At 32.5% G+C, this 24,838-nt stretch overlaps 1 protein-coding gene across 1 annotated transcript in view; it reads right to left on the bottom strand.

Moving 5' to 3' along the window:
• The window catches only part of LOC129226984 (probable replication factor C subunit 1), a 57,706-nt gene extending 35,335 nt beyond the window's left edge, over window positions 1-22,371 (bottom strand). The window contains exons 1-4 of the mRNA XM_054861613.1: window positions 22,354-22,371; window positions 21,439-21,559; window positions 16,601-17,037; window positions 559-697 (exon numbers count right to left, since the gene is read on the bottom strand). Of these exons, the coding sequence (XP_054717588.1) occupies window positions 559-697; window positions 16,601-17,037; window positions 21,439-21,559; window positions 22,354-22,371 (715 nt within the window). The remainder of the gene's footprint in view (window positions 1-558; window positions 698-16,600; window positions 17,038-21,438; window positions 21,560-22,353) is intronic.
• Window positions 22,372-24,838: the final 2,467 nt, after the last annotated feature.

Raw genomic sequence — 24,838 nt, 5'->3', positions numbered from 1 at the left:
TTAAGTCGCTTGAATGCTAAATAACAAATTACTTTTGAGACATTATCAAAAGAGACGCTAAACATTCATCAGCTCGTTTTGCTGAAATATAAAATAAAAGAATGATTTATGATTTGAACCATTTGAAAATTAAACTTTTTATATTACCTGAGGTATTCGTTTCAGAAGTGCTTTCAATGATACAATTTGATTGCTCTAAGCTGAGATCTGTTCCAGATGTTCTGGACTCAATCGGAGACATGGTCTTTCGTTCACCCTTTAACGGCATAGAATCATTTTTGTCCAAGCACGATTTCTTTGCACTCCCTTCTTCAGAATGATCAGGTTTCACTCTTTTCTTTAATTTTTGCACTTTTGATGACCTTCTTCTCACGGTTCTTCTGATTCGCAATTTTTGCGATAAATACTCATTTCCGAGGGATTCCTTATGCCTAGTCCTTTTCGAAACGGTAGATTTTTCATCGCTTTTTAAATGTTTTGAGCGTAGATGTAGCTTGACATTTTGATCGGTCGAAGGGGATGTAGAAATCTTTTGTCTTTTTGAGTTTTCTCCTTTACTTGTGCTTTCAACAGTTTCATTGCCCAAGAAACTTACATTCATGGGTGACTTCAATTTAGGCTCATCTAAGTTTAGGTTACCGTCACAATCAGCCCTTGAACTGCATTCCATGTTAACTTCCTTCCCTGTGGATGATTTCTGTAAATAAACAAAGTGCAACATATAACTTCAAAAAGCGGTTAAAAGGGCTATAAGTACAATCTAGTTGTTTAAAAATATTTGAATCAAACAAACACTGAAGTCTGGAAATGACCTAAACTGCTAAACTAGAAAAAATATTTTAAAAAAAAACTGCATTAGATTCAAACTTTTTGCCACAAAGCTTGAACAAACACTATATTCTTCAAACAAAATATGGAAAGAAATACATCAAAAAAGCAACAATCATATCATAATAAACTTCAAAATAGAACCACATTCAATTAAGTAATAATAATTTAAAAATTTACTAACAAATAAATTTCAAAAGTTAAGCTTTACAATGCTAATTTTCCCCCAAAAAAAGGGGGAGGGGGAATCTCACATAGGGAAAGCTTTAAACAAGTTTTGTACGGAACTAAAAGAGCCTATTTTCCCCGTATACCCAATATCGAGTGTCTAGTATCTGATCAATATTCTAAAAATTAGCTAAAATTGCAAATTATTTCAAACGTAACTTTTTAACATTTACACCTGATTTTTAGAAATAAAATATGCCTCGCTCATATGAATAAATAGATGCGTAAAAAATAAATAAACAAACAAATAAAGTAGTAGCATCTTTCAAACAAAAAGCAGCTAATACATTTTTTTCCACAAAAAAAATCTTTATTCGCTTTCAAAAAGAAAAAAAGAATGGAAAATAATAAGATCACTAAAATAAATGAATTATTTCAAAAACAAAATTTTTTGTTTTTCTTCTGTTGCCAAAAATAAATTTTAAAAAATAAATGACTGTACTTTCAAAATAAGTAAAAAACAACAAACTGTCAACTTAAAGAAATAATTTTCATTATCAAAATAAGAAAAATCGTCTGTACATATCTTTATGTAGAAACATAAAGGAACTCTGAATTTCTCCGCCAAACATGGAATACATAAATTTAAACTTTAGCGTGAAAATAAAAACAAATCATATCAACAACAATTATTTTGAAGTAAAAACCATTGCTGTGGGGTCAGAGGTGGAGTCGATCTCATTTTGGGGCAAAAGAGTCAGATTCGGGAGTCAAAGGTTTTTTAATTCAATGACTTGGAGTCGGAATCAGTCATTTTCCCTTAAAGTCAGCAACTCTGCCAATTTTTGCAGAGTCAGAGTAGGACTTATTTTGGGATAAAGGAGGTGAAGTCTAAGGCTTTAAATTTTGTTGGTATCAGTCAGAGTTGGCCGGATTGGACCCAATGGGTTTTTTGAAAAAACCCATTTAAAAAAAACCATTATTTAGGCCACTTTTGGGTTTTTTAAATTTTTTCAGAAGTTCAAAAAAATTAATTTAAATTTTTTCACAATTTAAACTTCTTTTTTTGATTTGTTCTTCACCACAGACAATGGACATAAAAATTGAATTTTGAACTTTAATAGCATTTCTTAGCTCTTAACGGCATTAAAAAATACTTCAAAGATTTTAACTCAAATTATCTTGACTAAGTCCTGTCACGTCTGATTTTCTCAATATTTGTAGATTGTACAGAGGAAACTACTCTAGCTAAAGGGCTTTCATGTGAATTATTTTCTGCAAACCAACACGTCACAAATCTAGAATAAACAAGGTTTTAGAAATTCGCAGGTTTTACAAACGCTCAGACAGAAAACAGAACAGGATGTACAGTATTTTCATTATCCTATGAAAAAGGTTAATATGTCTTACTCTGTACACGGAAATAGAAAAACAGGCAACATAAAATTCAAAGAAATGTCTTGATTAAGCTGGAATTCAGTAAAAAGGGATTTAAACTACCTGAGGTTCTACAGTAGTTTTGCATAACAAAATGAAATACAATAAAGTAAAATGCAAAAAAAAAAAAACGTAGTAATTGAAAACAAACAAACAATAGATTTTATACCCGAGAAGTAACTTTGCCTTAACTGTTGGTAATCATGGAAACTAAAAAATTTGAAACTTCACCATTCTTGGGTTTTGTCGTCTTTTATACTGTTCTTCAGAAAACGCTGAATTTTCCAGCTTTTTTTACCCCAAGACGATTTTTTTTCCTTTGTCAATTACTTACGCTACAATATGCTACAAGTACCCCACATTTTCCCTAAAAACAGACCAAAAAAAACCACATTTCTTTTTAAAAAAACCAGCTTTAGTTGGGTTTTTTTAAAACCCAAAAAACCCTGGGTCCAAGGGTTTTTTTTAAAAAACTCCAGGTTTTTGCCAACCCTGTGTCAGTCCCAATTTCCCCTCCATGTTTAAAGTTTTGCTAAAGCTATGGAGTAAGTATAAGAGTTGGAGTTGGAGTTTGACTAATTTTCGGCAAAAAGAGTCGGATTCAGAATCGACTACCCTACAATTTGAAGAGTCGGGAGTTATCAAGAGCTATTTCCAGCAAAATTTGTTTGAAGTAAATACTCCTTTAATTTCGTGATCTATAATGACTTTTAGTTTTGCTGTAAGCTCTAATGTTAAGGGATTTAACTGTTCAAAATTGAATGAAAAAATTTTCAAATCAAAAAGATATTTTCCTTACATGCTCTTCTTAAAAAAACTTTTTCTTACAAAGTTTGTTTGAAACAAATTTGCCTCTAAATTCAGGGTTTATAATTGCCTTGAATTTACCCGTAAGAACTGTTGTTAAATTTTTTTGAACTATTCAAAATTGATCAAAAAATTGTTCAATTCAAAATATAAAATATGTTATAGCTCGTTTTCCACGAGAAGGCACTTCGCCCTGCCTTCTCGAACGCTGAGTTCAATGTTACGCAGGGGTGATCGGCAACCAAACCCGTGCTTGTAAATGAGACAACCAGACAATCTTAACATTGCTGTGCATTTTAATGTGCAAAAGTCAGGGTCCATCACATTACTTGCTTCACTTGTCTGTTGCTATTCTCGTTATTCTTACAATAGATACCATGATATAGATAGATACCATGATATACCTATATCATGGTATAGGTATAGATAGATACCATGATCAGATAGATACCATGTGACGAAAGCGGAGTCAAGTGCCTTCTTTTGGAGAACAGACAATAATGAGTTGTCCTTGCTGAGATTTTTTGAACAAAAAAGAACTGTTCGATTAGGATTCAACCAAAAGCTATTAGGGAGGATAGACATACAGACCGACAAACATTTCCCCCCATCCCAATACCCTACTTCCAATTTTTTTATTTTTCAATATTATTTGATTATTTTATCTATTTTTTTGTTTTGTTTTGTTTTTTGCAATATTTTTAAGATGCATTAAGCCTTCTTTAATGCTTTTTTTCTTCCTTCTCTAACCTTTACTGGGAAAGTTGACTAAAAAAGCTCACTGAAGCAAAAATAACTTAATGCCGCTAAAGTTATACAGTTATGTAAAATAATAAGTGCAGCTCACATCCTTTTTAATGCCAATGTTTATGAAATTCACGCAAAATCTTTAAAAGATAAGATTTGAACCATTAATAAGACAAAAAATCCAAAACTTTGGATGGTTTAAACTTTTGGAAGGTGGAGCACAATAAAGCATTCAATAACATTTAACTTTAAAGACTTAATACAAGGGCTACTACACAAAAGGAAAGCTGAAGCTAAAACAGAGTTCATACTCAAAGTATCTTTGTTTCTTGCGGAAAGATGTAATTTTTTAAAATATATTTCAGAAAAAATATGCATACAACTCTTTAAAACAAATAGTTTTTTTTTAGTATAATTAGTAAAATACATAAAATACAGGGGTTGGTGCTTCATTTGCATGCCCCCCCCCCCCAGATATAAAATCCTGGGTGAGATAAAAAATGCTGCAAAATATTCCTGATGTTTTTCTAAATGCAAGAGGTAGACTAATTACAGAACTTTCAATATCTTACAAATTTCTTTTGCTTTTTTTTTTGTCTTGGGGGGAAAAAATAAGGGAGTCTTTTTATCTTATAATCAATAGTTCACTAAAATAGTTGCCATAGCCCCTTTGCTTCAAAATAGACCCCTTTTTAGTTGCAAGTGGCAGACCTGCAGTTCTTTAACAATTTATAAAACATTTTTTTTTTTTTTGTAAAAAACCTAATATACATTCATTGTGTTACTTTAAAAAAAATCATAAATGGAACGGTCATTCACTAGTTTCATTCAAATATGACAACTATTCTTTAGTAAAAAAGAAAACTTAGCTTTTTGTTTTGTTTTTGTTTTTTAAGTGCTTTTGTTGCTATAATCATTAAACTGAAGCAATAATGAAGTACCTTCCGGAAACGTGACCTCTTTCTTTCTTCTTGCTTTTTAAAGCTTTGTCTGGCAGAGAGGTTTGTGCATGATGTTCGTTTCACTTTTACAGGAGGGCCTGGAGAAAATTCATCGGAAGTTTCACAATCTTTCAACAATTCCTGAATTTCTTTACTGAGAAGTTTTGGTTGATATTTGTGTATGAGTTGTAAAAATATTCTATTCTTCTTAATCAAATTCTTCAAACTTGATTCTTCTTGATTATCAGCAATTATTTCATCTGGAGAGGAACTATTTTTATTCGAAACTTCAAAAGTTAAAGACGATCTCTGGGGTGAACGAACGATGTCCTCAATAATATTTTTATAATCATGATAAGCATTCGCCATGCTAAGTGCAAAAACAACTTGCTTAACAACATCTATGCAATTTGAACTTGAAGAGGAAGCCTCCCCGAAATTATTGGATATCTCTGAAACTAAACTAGAGTTGAAAATTAAAGATTTTATTGCTTCTCGGGTATCAAACTGCTTCTCGTTTTCTTCATCTGATTGTCTTGCATGTCCTTCATTTAAACTTGACATACTTCTTTCTGCAGTTTTATTTGAATTAATTACACCAGTAAATGAAGGACTTGAATGAGGGGTTGATTTTGTTGAGGTACATTTGGCGGGTGGCTTGCTAGCTTGTTTTGTTCCCTCATTAGGTGTTCCTGAAGTTTGGTCGTTATAAAAGCCCTCAGAATCTGAAAAACAATAATATCCTTTTTTATTGCTTAATAAAGTGAAAAAAAAAGGTACAAATACTATAGAATTAATGATTTTTATACATTAATGCAAAATTGTGGCTTGGTAATGCCAATGGGGTGGTTTCCAAAATTTTAAAAATATTTTTTTCTGAAAGAGCATGCTTAAAAACATAGGATCTGACCATTTTTTAAATATTTTTTTTAAGTTTAATAGTTTTAAAAAATTACTTAAATCGGCTCGCTTTTAATGTTTATGCTTCTGTCCGATGACATCACAAATGATGAAATGTCATTCCAATCCATGTTGCCATTCACAGAGCAAAATATTTAATTGGCATCTTTACTCACGTGTTTTGGCAACGATATGGTTGGTAGCAAGCGTAGAGCACAATTTTAATTCGTTTCTTGATTATCATAATGTGGAATCCCGGTAGAAAGATGCTCCAAAGAGCATCATTTGTGACGTCATCAAGACCACGCCTTGTTTCAAAAATCAGACATTGAAAAAATTAAATTAAAAAATAACTGTTGGGAAAAAATGAAAGTATTTTCTGGGTCCATGTTATTTTTTTATTATTATTCTATCAATTTCAGTGACAAAAAGTACTACTTTTGACTGAATTAAACAACCCCATTTCAGCATCAGAAACTGATCAAATGTCATTATATTTTCTTCTTTGTGCTCCTATTCTTTAATTCTTTACATCCCATGAACACTAGCAACTACAAATTGTTTCAAACTGCAGTATTTTTTCATTTAACCAGTTTTGATTTTATAACATTTTTTCACCTTCAACTCTTAACGAAAGTGAAAAATAAAAACACACATTTGTTTCTTTACACACATGTAATTTATTATATAAAGACAGTGGCAACAAAAAGAGACTAATTTTTTACTAATATTGCGCACAAACATTTCCAAGATTCTACTTCACATCTCATGTACAAATAGTTTTAAAAAACTAGTTTTTTTTTTTTTTTTTTTTTTTTTTTTTTTTTTTTTTTTTTTTTTTTGCCTCATCAATTTTGATTTTATAAAAAGTTTTCTCCTTTAACTTTAAACTAAAGTGAGTAATAAATACAAAGGCAATTTTTTTCAATAATATTAAATGCAAAACCTTTCAAAGTTTCTCCTGATTTTATAACTAATTAAGTGTTAAACTTTAACGTATTGAAAGTGACCCGAAATGTGCTTTCTTAGTCAAAACCTAATATTCAAAAACATGTGAAGATCAAATAGTGGCAGAGCAACCCTCCTACTGTTGCAGGAAAAGTGAGTGCTTACACGAAAACCTCCCCTAGATACCTCAAATTAATTTTAGCTTAGTTTTTTTATTCTTTTATTTAATGTGTTCAAAAATCATGCTCAAAATCAAGCTAAGTATAGTAATATTAAATTTTGCATATGAAATAATCTCTATATTAAATAACTAATTTCAGCTGCCTTAACCAGCTTAAAATTCCAATTGTAATACTTGTATTGACCACCTATGGTAGTGGTGGTGGGAGGGGGGAGGTTATAACCCTATATCAGCGTTCAGATGGAGATGCAGAGCCTGAAAGGTTGAGAACCCCGACTGTGCAGGTTTCCAGATTCAACCACTATTGGATAATCTAACATAACTAAATGACAAAACATACATCTTAACAACCAATACTAACTTGCTAGCATGGAAATTGCAACCTTTGAGGGATGGTTATATTTCACTGAGCTCTCAGAACAGGAACTGATTTCTGATCCCTATTAAAGAGGAATAAAAAAGTATTCACTCCATCACAAAATAGCAACAATAAAAAATATATACAGGTTGTTCCGTTTTAACCTGCAAGACTTTATTTTCGCAACCGTTACTCCTAGATGTATACCGCCAATTGCAAAAATGTTAGTTAAGATAAAAATTGGTCAAAAAATACAAAATATAACATTTTATACTGGCCCTAGGTTCCCTAACTAATATTTAGAGAAATAATCTCCATTAAAAACTATTGCTGACACAAAAAAACTTGACGTTTGTGCTACCAAAACGCAAGGAGATATTCCAATTCAAAGTTTTAAAGGACCATACAGAAGATGAGATTGGAACTTATCGCCCTTTCAGAACAATGATAGATTGTCAAAGTAAAAAAATAATGTATTTATATTTTTCATACCTATTCAAAAATAAATGCATATGTTATGCCGTAATACTCTAAAACACACTACAAAACCTCAAAAATTTTGAAAAAACACTCTATGCACTCATATAATTTTAAACACTTGTTAACCGCTATATTTTCCCCCAAAAGGTGTTATTGACGACGAGTGAAAAGTGGTGTAACTCACAAAACGCTGTGCTTCATAGCTCTGTGAATATTGCTCGTAAATTCCAAACTTTTTGTGTTGGAATTATTTTTCAATGGAGATTATTTCCCTAAATATAAGTTAGGGGATCTGGAGCCCGTGTAAAAAATTAAATTTTGTAATTTTTGACGTATTTTTATTTTCACTTTAAACTTTCAATACCTTAACTCTGCATCTGATTTTGAACATTTTTACAATTGGAAGTATACATCTAAGACTAACGGTTGTGAAAATAAAGGTCTTGCAGGTTAAAATGGAACACCCTGCATAATGATGAGCAGACTACTTACATTAAAATCAGCACTATTCCTACAGTCACTGGAATCTTTAGATGCTGCCTTCTTGGTCTTTGAAATCAATATTGTAGCTGGTGAGTTTGCATGACCTGTACTACTAATTCCAAATTTCTAAAAAACAAACATGCATGATTTTTATAATTTTATTAGTTATACCAAAAAAAATCAATGCAAATAATTCTAATAGAAAAAGAAGTTAAAGTTTAGACATTAAATCAATAAACTGTAGATAATATAGTCATAGATAATAGAATCATAAAATAAAGAGCTTGCTTTCAGTTGGCATTAATATCTATGGATGATAGATATTATTGCTCTATCATCCATAGATATTAATGCTATCACTAAATTATATGGTTAAAAAAATTCTGACAGTGCATTTATTTAAAAATAAAAAAAAAAACTCTTTTGAAAAAAACTAGATGGCTTATGTACTAATAGTACAAATAAATAACAAAATAACTTGAAAATAATCAAAGTATTCGTTTTTTTTCCATGAAAATACAGTGGAACCCACAAATTCACCGACTTCAAAACTGCCAACATCAAAAATTTGAGTAGATTTTTTCTTCTATTTCACGCTACGAATTTATTTTGCATTTTAATTGTATTTTGGTCCAGAATAATTCAAATCATGATTATTTGCCCAAACAATTTTTTATACGCATAATACACGGATAATACATTGTTTCATTAATATGCATTATATGCATGCGAAGCTATGTAACCAAATAAAAACATTTTTATTCAAAAAAAACTTTAATTTATTTTTGCGCACTGTCGACCGACTCCTCACGATGCTGCACCTCTAGCGAAAACCCTCTCCAGGTTGCGTCAATATCCTACACTTTTACGCATGCATACACGCACCTACATACATATACAAACATACACCTACACACACATACACATACACACCTACACACTCACATACACACAACTACCCACACACTCATGCCTGCACACAGACACAAACATTTATGTCTACACACGCATACACATACCCCCCCCCCACACACACACACACACCTACACACAACTACCCACACACTCATGCTGGCACACAGACACAAATACACATGCCTACACACATACACATACCCCTACACACAAACACACATACCCCCACACACAAACACACACGCCTACATATACACACACACTTGTGATTGCGAAAAACATAATTTGAATTCAAGATGACAAAATTCAAATTATTTTATTTAAATTTAATTTTTATTTTAATAGCATTCATTTTATAAATTGCTGTTATTCTTTAAACATCATTGCTAATTTATTATCACAAAATGCAGTAATAACATGAAAATAACTGAATAGTTTAAGTCTGAATGATTTGCATTCATATCACAAACCCCCGCTGTGGTTTGTGATTTTAGGTGGTGACCCAAAGTTCCAAAAGCTAAACAATGTCTCTTCAATAATATCCATAGCCATATTTTAACATGTCTTGAATATGTTCTTAAAACTAATATTTTTCACATGTTAAAAAATCTAAAATATTTCTTAAAAGCACTTAAAAGTCAGAGTTTCAATGAAATTTTAATTCCAATAATAAATAGAAAAAGGCATACCTTGAGAATTAATGATTCCTGCAAATTTTTCTGATTAGAGCAGCGCTGAAACACAAAAGAAAAATTCCTCAAAATAATAAAAAGTGTGTTGGAACAACTAACATAATAAGAAATGAATAAACACTTTTGAGCTACGAAGTAACAATAAGAATGCAACTTAGTAAATGCACAGTTTTGCAGACATGTGTTTCACAATATCATGGAATCCCTTTTTCAATGCAGAAAAGAGTGAGTCAATGGGTGCAAAGTCATGCAACTTGTTACTCAAAACTTGAGTCTGTAATTTTTTGCGAATAATTTGTGTATTTAACTACAGTCAGCTCTTGAGAACTCAAAGCTTCATAGCTCAAATATTCCTTTGCATCAAAGTTTTCATTGAGTCCTAAATCGATGAAAACTTGAAATCAGGGCTGCAGAGTCTAGGTTGAACTGATTTTGGCATAAAGGAGTGAAGCCCAGACTCGAAGGTTTTCAATAATTCTACAATTCTAAGAATTGGAGTTGGAGTCTGTCATTTTTCCTCAGAGTCTACAACCCTCCTGAGGCTGGGAAGTTGTAGTCAGACTGATTTCGGAACAAAGGAGTAGGAGTCGGAACCGGTTGTTTCCCCTCCCACTCCACAGCCCTGATTGCCATAGCTCAAAGCTTTTACTTGGGACTACAAGTTATAGGAAGTTAACTGTGCATTAGGGCTGGTCGATGTAAGAATTTCTACATCGTGATGCATTGCTAACCTTACATTGCGATGTAACGATGCATCATGATGTAAGTTTTTTTTTTTTAATAAACTTGCTTTTTGAATTTTACGAAATACATACAAGGTTTCAAAATTGTATATCATGCCAGATACGAATTAACGGATTCCAGCACCAGCAGGGCTAAAAGCCCAAGTTAGTGCAAAATATTGAAGACAAATTTTGAGATTACAATGAGCCTGTTTTTTCAATGCAAAAAGATGTGAGTAAAAGGAATCATGCTAAAAGGAGTTATGCATTTTGTTCAAAAGCTCATATTCTTGTATTAAAAAAGGTTCCTTGTAATTAGTAGGGGGATAACACGAGTTGCTGACCCATGTGACACCGGTGCAAGGAACTCCACTGCTTGTAACACCAAAATACATGTCTGCATTTTTTGTTGCTATTTTGCTCATCAATTTTTGCTTTTTTTCTGACAAGTGACTTTTAATGATAAACTTACAAGTTCATTTATGTATATTTTGCCAATAACTAAAAACATATGTGCATTTCTTACACATGTTAAATGGGGTATGGCTGTTAATGTTGGGAAATGTCAAGTGCTACATTTAGGGCATGGAAATAAGTGTACAAGTTATTATTTGCAAGGTTCAGTCATTAGTCAGGCAGACAAAGTTACTGATCTGGGGGGTCCTAATAAGTCAGGATTTAAAGTTTAGCCAACAGCGCAGCATTGATAGCAACAAAGCCAATAAGATGCTCGGGTTTATCAATAGATCTATTTCAAATAAATCTAAAGAAGTTCTTCTGCCCGTATATAGAAGTTTGGTAAGACCCCATTTGGAGTATGCTGTTCAGTTTTGGTCTCCTTATCTTAAGAAAGACATTAATGTATTGGAAAGGGTTCAAAGGCGGGCTACAAGGCTAATAAGTGGACTTTCCCACTTAGATTATGATTCCAGGCTTAGAAGGCTAAAAATGTAGAGTCTTGAGCAAAGAAGAAACCGAGGGGACATGATTCAGCTGTTTAAATTTATTAAAACGAAAGATGTTACGGGGCTAAAGTTTAGCACTGAAAACAGGACAAGGGGTCATTGTTTTAAGCTATTTAAATCTCAGGCTAACATGGATATTAGGAAAAATTATTATTTTAGCAGGGTAGTGGAACCTTGGAACAGCTTACCGGAAGAGGTGGTAATGAGCAAAGGAGTAGACAGTTTTAAGAGGGCCATTGATCTTCACTGGGGATTGTAAATTGACTAGGACCAGTCTAGCTGGGCCCAGAGCCTGTTGCTGGTCATCACTTTTGTATTTGTATTTGTATGTTGGCAGAAATAAAGGTTTAAATGAAGGTTTAACTGTTTGCACCTTCATTGTTAAGCCAGATTGGATTAATACACTGCTAATTAACATTAGTGTGAAAAAATTACAGATTAAAACGGCAGCAACCCTGGACCAGTGTCTGTACATCGGAGCAGTATTGATGCATCAGTTAACGACGGTTTAACGATGTGAGATACACACCCGTTTTTGGCGATACATCAATGCATCCCCCAGCCCTACTGTCCATTGATTATCTTATTGTAACTAAGATAATATTGCAAAAAGGTTCAGAAATCAAGGCTTTGTCCTATAAAATATGCTGCATTTACACTCTCGGCTTCACCGCAGGTCTCTTTCGCTGTATAGCAGATTTGAACACTTTAGAACAAAATAGTTTTTCAGATTTTTACTATAATAGGGTGAGTGCATCAGCTGTGGCCAGCTTCATATTCAAACTAGGTATAGTGATAATATTAAGTACACTGGTTAATTAAAGTTTGTTTTATAAGCTGCAAAGTAGTTTTACCAATTTATTCTGTAATTGGTTCAAAATGTTTCCTTTGTCTGAATGCAGAAAGCATTCATCTGACGTTTGTGTGAAAAAGCTCACTATGTTAATGCTCGCTCTTAAGAGTCTTTCTCTTCTTAATTTTATTTCTAAACACAATATTTTTGCACATTTGCAGTCACACTAAAGCTTTTGATTAGAAAAAGCTTTTCCAGTAATGTAACATTAGCTTTGGTATAAAATCTTTATCATCTATTATTTTCTAACATACATTATCTTAATATATATATATATATTTCTTCTGTGCGGACATTTGTATCCATAAGGCTTTTAAATAGCTGGACCGATTTTGATCAAATTTTTTGTGTGTAATTAAGTTGTGACGAGAATGGTTTAGAGTCGTAATGATCAAGTCGGAAGCACTTTTGTTAATTAATTTATTTAAACATTGGATGGTTAGAACCCCTAGATGATTAATATTTATTTTAACCTATTGTTGAGTGAGAATTGAAATAAATATTTAACCCGTTGCCAAAGAACAATAAGAAAGCCAACTTTGCTTTTTGTAATGAAATTTCTTACTGTGATATGTCAATTGAAAATAGATAAAACGTAGACAGAGAGAGAGAGAGAGTGAAGCCTTTATTTCTTAAAAGCAACAATTTTAGGTCCCGTGATATATTTTAAAGTAAAGTACTGGCAGAAATCGGGTCTCTTTCACTAGGTTCATGCAGACCGTGTCTACTGTCGTCGTAGTTGAACCATATGACGGGATCGGTGCCTCAGGTTTTCCTAACCAGATGATCAGAAAGTACTGTACCTAGCAACATTTGTTTCTCGGTTCAAATCCATCTGAGTTTTGGCACAACGGGCAAGAAGACTTTAAGGATTTTCAAACTAATCAGTACATTATTAAAGTAAAAGATGGTGGAATTTAAAGACAAAACATATTTTTTTTCCTTCCAGATGTACACAAAAGATCAGTGCAGTGGAAGATTTTTATTTTTGGTGGAAAGAACAAATTAGGCAGTATATATGAAGATCATTTAAGTACGCTAGGAAAGAGAGTAAGTGAGACAAATGCTCAGCAAGAGAGCGGGATTTAAAAGTTTTCGTTCAAAAGATCGGACTGTTAATCGGTCTGAGTTTGCTTAGCTCACTGATCGGCTGGATTACAGTAACGTGGTGGCTTGGCGACTTTGGCCATGAACAATAGATTTGCAGGATTATTTTTTTACATTTTAAAACTACTGTTAATGCAATTTATTGAACTTTTTGTTTATTTGGAAAAATATTTTAAGTTGCAAAGAATTGTTTTTGGTTTTTAAAGAGTGTTTAATCACTTTAGTTGAAGAATGTTTATTTTACATCGGGAGGAGGGGGGTTGAGCGATTTTGCAGCAGGATTTCCCGTTTTTTTAGATGGGTATTTAGTTTTTTACACTTAATATCTGAGGACGATTTTTATCCTTCGAGTATGGCTGAAGGAACAAACTATACAATCTATGAAGATTTTTCAAGTACGCACTAAAAAATAGATAATAAAACAACTGCTCAGGGGACATTAAATTAATCAAGCTGTAATAAATATACGCATTCTGACACCAAGCAGCTTAAAACATTTGCTTTTTACTAATTTTTTTTAACAAAACGGTTGAAACACTTGATACAAATTTTTGTCTCTTGATTGAAATTTTTCAACTTTTCATTACAAAGTTCGAACAGAACAACGTATGTCTGGTCCTCTAGTGCATATATAACATCCACAATTAGAACATATAATTGCGCATTCCCCAGTTATGGCTATAGCTACGGCCACAATTAGATAATGTATAGATCCAGGTCCATGCAGCAGGTTTCACACTAGAGATAAAAGTTTTATTTTATTTTATTTTTAGCAGTAGCACTTGAACATAGGAATTCATTGACTAGGGTGCACATAGGTAGTGCACTCAGCACACATGAAGAGAGAGTAAAATATAAAAATGAAACAAAGTAAACTTTAAAACTGTAAAATGTAACAAATAAAAACGAAAAGGTAGAATCTACAAATGTAAAATGTAAAATTGAAAAATTGTAAAAATATAAAATTCAAAAGGAGAAAATGTATAAATATAAAATGTAACATCTAAAATTGAAAAATTGTAAAAATATAAAAGCACAAAGGGATAAAATATTCAAATATAAACTGTAACAGTCCAAAAGGATAAAATGTAAAACAAATAAGAAGTTAATAGGGTCAATCAGTCTGTAGGTCCTGTAGTTTTTCCCTGGCCTTAAAGTATCTGTCGTATATGTTTCCGAACTCTTTCGTGCATTCCCTGAGATGCACCGCATCCATAACAGTGTCGCTGCCGCACAATGTACAGTTTGGGAAAGAAAACATATTGAGCCTAATAAGATGTCCCGCAAGGCAATCATGTCCTGCCTCTATACGAAAAGCTGCCACAGCCTTCTAGGTGCAGCTGGTATAGCCAGAAGGGACTCTCTCCAGCCCTTATTCTTAATGTGAAGATTCCTACAGATAAAAGTAGGGTAGGATCTCCCACTCTGACCAAAGTTTTAAATGGGATTTTTTAAAACTAAAGTGGGGATAGTTCTTTTTTTTTTTAATTATTATTTCAGAAACAATCCAGTTTGAAATAAAACAATAAAGGTCTGCGAACTCAGCCTTAAATCCCAAAATTTATTTCACAAACAAAACATTGAAAAAAGATCTCTAAATGTAAAGTCCGAAAATGGCGATTTTTCAGACGGAACTATTTTAATGCAGCTTTGACGTAAAATGTGTTAAAAAACAGGTTTTGCTTTGTGCAACTAAGGTTGGAAGATAAATGCAAAGTTCTTAATGTGTTTAAGCTCATTTAGTAAACCAAAACTATTCTCAATCCTTTCTACTTGCAGTTAAATTCCTAGATTTCTTTGTTTCTTGATAATAATAAGATGATAGTTGAAAATACTTGTAAGAATTACCACCTTTACGCTGGTTACGGAAAAAAGAAAAATCTAATATGAAAAACTTTGCAGCTTTTTTAACATATGTCGGCCAATTGGTGGACAGAAGGAACAGCCTACAAAGGTATTTTTATTGAGTGGGATTTTAGAAAAAGTTGCAGGATGTATGAAATATATAATTAATAAAATTTACTGTGCATCCATAACAATGAGCTTTAATTTCTTAAATTTAATTCTTAAAAACTCTAACATTTATTTTTTACAAAAGAAGGTAAGGGCCAACTTCAAAATAATAATACAGTAAAACCTGTCTACAACGATGCTGTTGGGACCTAAAAAAAATATGTTTATAGACAGATTATCGTTACAGACAGTTTGATTATTCATGCTGACATTTTGCTGGGACCAAGGAAAATATCGTTATAGACAGGTTTACTGTTATAGACAGTATCCTTGTACACAGGTTTCACTGTAATAACAACATTCAATAAGTTCAAATATGAAATATGAAACTTGAGTAAATCAGCTGCATCTTTGAATGAATGCAATGGGGTTATGATTTTGTTTAACAAAGAAAAAAATCAAGAAATCAGTTTATATTTAAAAGAAGCATAAAAACAATTGACAGCGAAGAATAATGTAAAAAAAAAAGAATACATAAGAAATAGAAAAGCTTTATACAATTAAAAATCAATTATGAGTATCTTATTAGTTAACAAATAGAAACTGGCAACAGATAAAATTTTTAAATCATTGCGTTTAATTTCCTTGATGGCCAACAATGAATTCAGTTACCACTCGCGTGAATAAAGGCTTAGCCGTATTGACCATCTGCTTTAAAAAAACGTTATAATTCAAATTCTATATAATATGGAAGTTCCAAACAGATTCCATCAGAAGCAGAAAAAATTACTCTTTATTTTGGTACTAAGTTTTTAAATGTACTTTCACTGCAAAAATCGCAAAAAAACTTTTAGAGGTTTTTAATTAATATCTCCATTTATTAATGTCGTCCGAAGACACAATCTAGCTAAGAACACTATCGATCAACTTTTCTTTCAAACAATTTTTTTTCCAAAATCATTCCATCCGTTTACGGGCTAGAGTGCCACAGACAGATACACAGACACGTCAAACTCCCCCCCCCCTCCCTTCCTTTGTGTGTTAGGGGTTAAAAAGTGATAGAACAAAATTTAAACTTTCAATAAAAGAGACATTCTCATCACAAATATGCTTACTTCAAGTTTTTTAACACATTTATCAGCTGGAACATTCAACACTTTGGGCTTATTACCAGATGGAGCAGGTTTCTGGAACAAGTCGTCAACGGGAATAGGTTTTTTCAGGACTTCCGAAAATAAAAGCCTTTTTGCAACAGAAGGGACTTTTTCCTCGGAATCTTCAGAGCTATTCTTGTCATTAACCGGTGTCGCAACTAAACTAGTCGAGCACTTAGGTGAAAACTTGAGTTTCATTGCTTTGCAATGTTTGAAACGCTTATCTTCTGGAGCAGCAGTTATTTTATGCTTTGCTGAATTCAAAATGGATCTTTTGCGATTGGGCAGGCTTCCTCTGCGCAATGGAGAAGCAGGAGGAAGCCTTTTGTCAAATTCCTCTGGACTTAGTCGTGGACCAAACGTCACTCTCCTTCTTAATGACTTTCGAGCAGAAGAATCTAAAAATAAGAGAAAGTTTAAACTGTATTAAAAGTCCCATTAACATGCAGTAAAAACCTGCCAACTGCGTTATTTATTGCCAATCTCAACAAGAGTGTGTTACAATAATTATTCATAATCCTCATATCCAAACGGCAAAATGATGCTTCGTTGAATCATCCATATTATTTAATAACTAGAGAACACAGGGCGTAGCTAAAGGGGGGGTTTTGGGGACAAAACTCTCCCCCCCCCCCGAAAAGTTAGTCTCAAAAAAAAGAGAAAAAGAAGAGAGAAGAGAAAGAAAAAAAAAGAAGAAAAGGAAAAAATTCCAAGATATTTATATATTTATATATATTATATATACGAGGCGTGTTTTTAAAGTAAGTTCCGTCTTGAAATTAAAAAAGAACGAGCACAGGTATAGCAAAGAAATTTATTGCACAAAAATCTACCACTCTTACGCTATTTTTCGACATTCCTCCCGTGATTTTCCGAGCATTTGTCATAGCGTGGTACAGGTTTTTGTATACATATTCGTACAAAGTTGCCGCCTGTGTAGTCATCCTTGGAATAACATGTTCTCTGAGCTCATTATTGCTGTTGTGCCACAGAACACCTAGGAAAGACTTCAGATGCCGAAACAAATGAAAGATGCTGCGAGCAAGGTGGGGGTAAACCAGAGGATGTTCAAAAACGTCCCACTCAAAGCCCTGTAAGAGTCTTATGGTTGACTACACGGGCGGCAACTTTGTAGGAATAGGTATACAAAAACCTGTACCACGCTATGACAAATGCTCGGAAAATCACGGGAGTAATGTCGAAAAATAGCGTAAGGGTGGTAGATTTTTGTGCAATAAATTTCTTTGCTCTATTTGTACTTGTTCTTTTTTTATTTCAAAACGGAACTTACTTTTAAAACACGCCTCGTATGTATATATATATATATATATATATATATATATATATATATATATATATATATATATATATATATAAAAGAAGTAACCCCCCCCCCCCCGAAAGTCGGGTCTAGCTACGCCACTGAGAGAACAAATCAAGATATTTGCTTAAAACTTGAAAGTGACAATAGATAAAAATTCAATTATGTATGCTTGGATGGTTTTATGATGAAAATGTATTAAAGGTGAAAGCTTACTTTTTTGCTCCAACAGCGTCTCAGATGTAACATTCTTTCTTGTGTCAAAGACATTTTTTTTTTAATCTTTTAAATTCTTGACAACTTTTTGTATGTCAAAAAATTGGGCTGAATTTCCCTTAAATTTTCAAATAAAAATAAAGTCTTTGTGATTGTTTTTCAAGTATATCTACATATTCATGGAAAAGTGTCAGATAAGTGGTTGGGCCAAACGAAAAGAAATTAGTTTGCGACCTTAACATGTCTGAAATCAAAGCGAAAACAACATGCAATCTTTTTGATTGCTTAAAAACAAACTTGAACCCATTTCTAACTAATTAAAGTATCCCCAATCAAGCATACTTTCTTAGGCTAAAGTTTGGAAGATTGTTAATTTTTTAAAACCCTTAAAGTTCTCAACAGAATTTTAAAAATTTCACAAAAGAAATTACTTTGTTACCTTAAGATGACTGAAGTCAAAGCAAGAACAACATACAATCTTTTTGATTGCTTAAAAACAAAACTTGAACCAATTTCTAACTAATTAAAGTATTCCCAATTAAGTATATTTTCGTGGGCTAAATGTTGGAAAATCATTAATTTTTTTAAAACCTTAAAGTTCTCAACAAAATTTTAAAAATTTCACGTCAAAAAATAGGGTGTCTCTCTGATAAATTTTAGCACCAAAAACCAAGATTGTGTATATGTATTAGATATTCAACTAAATTAAAGTCATATGACTGGTCTGACCTAGAGCCCCTACAGATAATCAGATTGGACTAGCCACCATTTGGATCAAAAAGAGAGAGAAAAATTACAGCACTATGTGAGTTTTTGCGCCCTTTTAGCTTCATTTTATGTTAGCTGATGCATCAGTTAGCATATGCATCAGTTTTTCTCCAAGATAGAAAATAGGATTTGAAAAATAGTAATTATTCAGGGTTGCCACGGAAGTTCAAGAATGAAATTCCCTGACATTTCCAGGTTTTTCAGGTGGTTTTGAGAAAAATTCCAGGTTATCGATCTCCACCTTCATTTTGTAACATTAATATCTACATCTCAAATTTTGATAAAACTTACCTCATTTTCAAACTTTACAAACAATGGTTTCCAAATTAATTTACTCAAGCTGAAATAATCAAAAATATGTACTAAGGGTGGTTCAATTTTTTTTTTTTTTTTTTTCTCAGCTCGAGTCCAAGACACCCGTTATCTTTTTTAAACTTACTAATAGTATTGTGCTGTAAAAGTTTTAGCTTCTTACTCAAATTTTAAGAGGTTGCTCAATGACCCCTTAATTTAACATTAGCCCTAGAATAGAAAAAGTCACCAATTTAGAAACATTTAATTTCCCCAGCTGTTTTTTTTTTTTTTTTTTTTTTTTGGATGTAATTATTTTATTGCAATGAATATGCATATAACTCGTGTAGATTATAGTATGTAACATTGTCTTTTCAGTTCAATGTATTTTTTTAACCCCCTCCCCATACTTATGAAATTTGGGGAGAGGGTCGAGCACCCTCTTTCAGTTGGAATAGGAAGTTAAAATTCTTCCAGTATTTTACTATCCACAAGTCGAAAAATATTGAGTGGTGTCCTGTTTTCTAGGAGAAACCTTTTTTTAAAGTGTATTTTTGAACTACCCTAATGTACTAACACAAGTGAAGCAAATCACTGTAATAAATAATGTAAATATCTGAATGTAAACCTAGCATATCTAATTTTCAATAGCGAGGGGCCACTGCCTTACATCAAGTGAAAGAACTGCGAAATTAACAATTGTGACATCTGTATCACAAAATTAAAGTTAATTGCTAAAAGAATCTGAACTAAAAAGTTATGAAACCTAAACTTTTCCAATTATTGCCTCCCACTCCTCCAATCTGTTGAATTCACAGCGCTTTTAGACTTTGGCCTGTAAAAAATCATGCATCTTTTAGCTTCACATATTTCCCCTGTTTGTTGCTCATAAAACAGGGGTGCTCCCCCCACCTCCAAGTTCAATGACACAACCCCTCCCCCCCCCCCCCCCCCCAATATTTCTGAACGCCTTAGCGCTTTTTTTTTTTTCAACCCTCTTTTTTTTTAACCTATTTATTTCTTTTTAATTATTATTGTTTTGAAAGAAAAGTGTGCTCGCTCCTCCGCAATAAAATACACATACACAGATGAAAATAATAAAGTTAAATAATATGAGTAAATAATTTGAATAAAAATAGAGTAAAATAAATAATTAAAAAATCCCCCCCCCCCAAAAAAAAAAAATTTGATGGCGCAACTTGCGCCATAATCACTCCTGTGGGCACCCTGTCATAAAGTTAAATTTTGAGCAATGATCAGAAACTTCTCTGATGTGCAGATTTTTTTTAAATCGGATTACTTTTATTTTGAAAGAAAGAAGCGCATTGGAAGTCTTAAAAGATCACTACCAAAATACTAAAAGATTAGCGATACTTCTGTAAAAAAGAAACTTTCTAAGTTTAAAATTGTCTATTGAACTAAATTTACAGAACAAAATTGTTTAGAATAATACGATTACATTAATTAATTTAAAGAAATAATATAAAATATGAAAAGATTATTGCAGATCATTAAAAACTTCAGTCGGCACTCCCAGACAAAACAACGTGCTGTGCATCATAACAACTTCAGAACTGCTGACGTAAACAAGCAGCGCTTAAACAGAGCCCGCTCAAACGAGGAAGAAAAGAAGTACCTTCTGTGCATGTCTGCGGCTGACTGCTATGTGCACGCCCACTGCTCACTGCTATGGCGCACGTGCCAATGGCAGAGATGTTGATAAAAAGAACTGCAGGGGGAAAAAGAAAGAGGGGAATGACAAAACGACCAATGGAAAGGGAATGGCGGCGAAAAAAACAAGGCAAAAAGTTTTTTTTTTTTTTTGACGTCATAGACCGCAGGCCGCGCTAAGAACGATCGGATATATGCAATTTTTCATTTTCCCTGACATTTCCCTGATTTTCGGCCATTTTCATTTCCCCTGACAATTCCAGGTTTTCCCGGTGCGTGGCAACCCTGTTATTTACCTGCAGGCCTTAATGACTTGTGAGAACATGTCCGCAGGAAAAAATAATAAGCTTAATATTGGAAAAGGAAAAAATATAACTTCACTGTGACTAAGTTCACAAGTGAGTAAATATATTTGCATCAGTAAATCAGTTTAATAATTTAAATAGTATTTTATAACATTTTGCAAAAATTTCAACAAAAAGATTTTGTTTAGTTAGTATTTAAAAATGTATTGCTTTTGTGCCCAACATACCTGAGAAATCCAACGATTTTCTTTTCGTGCCAAAACTTGCAATCTTTTTAACATCAGATGCTCGACTTGGGAGAGACTGTCTTTTTGAATTCAATAATAAAAAGCTTTTAGCACTATTTACCTGCAGATTAAAATTTACAATATTAGAGAAAAATAAACCACAGAAAATATCAAAAAAAGCAGTGTAATAAAAATGTGTCATCACTAACACCTTCTGAGGATATGTAAATAAATTAAATTATATTCAGTAACTCATTCACTGATTTACGCATTTTATTTTTTTTTTTTTATTTATCTTCATAGTTTCAAGGTTATTCAACAAAATATTTATCCATATCAGCAACAATAAAATAAATGACTTTAATATTAATCATTTTGATTACTATTAAATTTACTTATTTGTTTTTCCCCCCATTCATTTACCTATTTTGAATGTACGCTGGATAACTCGAAATCCCAAGGGACCTGCTAAAACCCTTTGAGGCATTGGTAGCTCAAGCTATGGGAAGTTCCCACAACCTTCTCAAGAGTTTGGGACCCAATAAAAACTTCAAGATATAGGAATATTTGAGCTATAGGGATTCGATTTATCGAGATTCGGCAGTAATTAGTAAACTGAGCTTCAAAAATGAACATGAAACATAACTACCAGGGCTCGAAAATTATACTGCCCAACATGCCCGGGGCATGTGAAAACTCCAATGGGGCTTAAATCTTTTACCCTTACATGCCTGTCCAGGCATGTAATTTTTTGATCTAATATTTTTTCCTAAAACTTGATTATTTCGTATTTTATTAAAAAAATTACCGTATCCAGGGCTCCCAACACATTTTAGCGATGGAAAAGGGTAAGAGAGGACCACTTTCAATCAAAAAGGGGACTAAAGAGGACCGGTTAGGGGTTAAAAAGAGAACCTTGGGAGGAAGATTCATAGTTAACACAGGGAAGCACCAAAAGGTAAATTAGCTGCCTGCTGCTAAATCCATGAAGATAATTCGTTAATTAATCATAACAATGATTTTTAATGATTACAATTACTTATCACCTTCTCTACTACTGAACTTTTTATTCATTGAATTATATTATTTACGAACATTTGGATGGGGAGTAGGGTGATAAGCAAGCATGTAACTAACGATGTTACAGAGTAATTTTAAACAAACAAATAAATTTTCTAGTAATTAACAGATGAAAAGTGCCTGATTATAAATATAATCAGCTAAGTAACTGATGAATCAGTGCATTCCTTTCAAATACAGTTTGTACAGTAAACATCTTAGTACATAGTCATTTACAAAAAATTTCACATAACCAGTTTAAACAGAATTCATTTTGATATAAGGTACTGCAAAACAAGAAGATATAGTTTAAAGGTCATGAGGGAGTCCCCCCCCCCAGGAGGCCTTGTTTTTAACACATATTTCCATCCCTGATATGGTACTTTATATACATATAAAAGAATTATGACCAAACACCCAACCTAGGAGGTAATTCCTGGCTACACTACTGTCTAAGCTCAAAATTATTAGACATTTGCAAATCATTTATTAGTATGCTAAGTATCCAAACCTTCATATGTATGTATTAGTTGTTCTGCCACCAAGGTATTGTAACTGTTTCAAGTATATATAAAAATTACTTTCAAAGAAAATATTTTATTTAAGTTGTTACATCCAAAAATATACAAATGCTGCTTAAGTGATAAATACACTGAACATAAACTTGAGTCTGATTTACTGAATGGAAGGATTCAGGAAGCAAAGAAGGATTCAAGAAATACAAAAATAATTTAGTTTTCAGTTTTTAAAAAATTAAATTAAATAATATTGTTTGAGGTAGCACATATGAAAATAGCTTCCATTTTCCAAAAATATTAAAATAATTCCAAGATGCAGAAGGATTGAAATCTCGAACACGAGAATCAAATTTTCACAGACTACGTTCAATGTTGGCATGTTTTCCAAAAATAAATTTATTTATTATTTGCCACCACTAAACATAAAATATGCTAGTCTAAGATAGCATGTGTGAAAATAACATTTGATTGTCCAAAATATTAAAATATTTACAAGATGCAAAAAGTTTGAACTCTAAACACGACAAACAATTTTCCTCGTAGTCCGAGTAAGTTCAATGTTGCCATGGTTCCAAAAATAAGAAAGTTTATTATCTATTAAAATTAAACATAAAATAAGCAAATCTAAGGTGGCATATGTCAAAAAAAATTTCGATTGCCAAAAATAGCAAAATATTTACAAGATGCGAAAAGATTGAAGTCTCAAACTAGACAAGCAATTTTCGGCGAAGTCCGAGTCAATTTGATGTTGCCATGGTTCCGAAAAAAAAGTACTTTATTATCTATTGAAACGAAACATAAAATAAGCTAATCTAAGGTGGTGTACGTCAAAATAACTTTCGAATGCCAAAAATAGCAAAATATTTACAAGATGCAAACAGATTGAAGTGTTAAATTCAACAAGCAATTTTCGGTTAAGTCCCAGGAAGCTTGGTGTTACCATGGTTCCGAGAAAAAAAAGTATTTTATTATCTATTAAAATTAAACATAAAATAAGTTAATGTAAGGTAATGTATGTTAAAATAACTACTGATATTCAAAAATATCAAAATATTAACAAGATGCAGAAAGATTGAACTCACAAGAATGTGTTTTGGTAATGTTTAATATGCAGGGAAAGGCTTTATTGAGACAAGGCTGATCTGGATCCGGTAACTTAACTGTTTTACTGGTAAGACTGTGTCCATTCAGGGGAATGAAGAAACGAAAAAGTGGTCAACAATGAACGTTATTTACTGGAGTTTATGGTTAATCCACTGGAGTTGGGGTTAAAATATCAACTTTAAAAATATCACCAAACAGGCGATTGCTTCGTTAAAATGAGCAAATTTCACCCGTCATATCTTGACCGGCGATTTTCTAGTTGTAAATAAAGGTGCTAACTTATTCTCTACAGTTACAAAAAACTGTCATGTTAAAATTTTTGGAAGAACAGGAGTAGAACTTCACTGGTCCCATTGAGCCATAAAAATTTACTCTGCAGGTCTGATGGATGTTTTTGTGGTCATGAACCAGTGGACCAGTTAATTTCAGGTCATGTGTCCACATGAGGAATCATTAATACCATTTGCTTGATAACGGCTCACTTTATTATTAAATCATTCAAACAACTACCCAATAACTGAGGATTCAACAGTAAACATTCATTTATAAAAACAACTGAATGAAACAGCTAAGAAGCAATAATTACTTGATTATTAAATCATTTGAATAAATCACTCCATAATAAAATACTTAGGAGGGTTTTTTTTTCCTTCCTTATTTTTAAAAAAAAATACTGAAATGATTTCAGAAGTAAATTTCTCCAGAAGTTCATTTGACTC

The sequence above is a fragment of the Uloborus diversus genome, chromosome 7, assembly GCF_026930045.1.
Source record: "Uloborus diversus isolate 005 chromosome 7, Udiv.v.3.1, whole genome shotgun sequence".
In the NCBI taxonomy this organism is placed as follows: domain Eukaryota; kingdom Metazoa; phylum Arthropoda; class Arachnida; order Araneae; family Uloboridae; genus Uloborus; species Uloborus diversus.
This window is presented reverse-complemented; position numbering and strand designations above follow the sequence as displayed.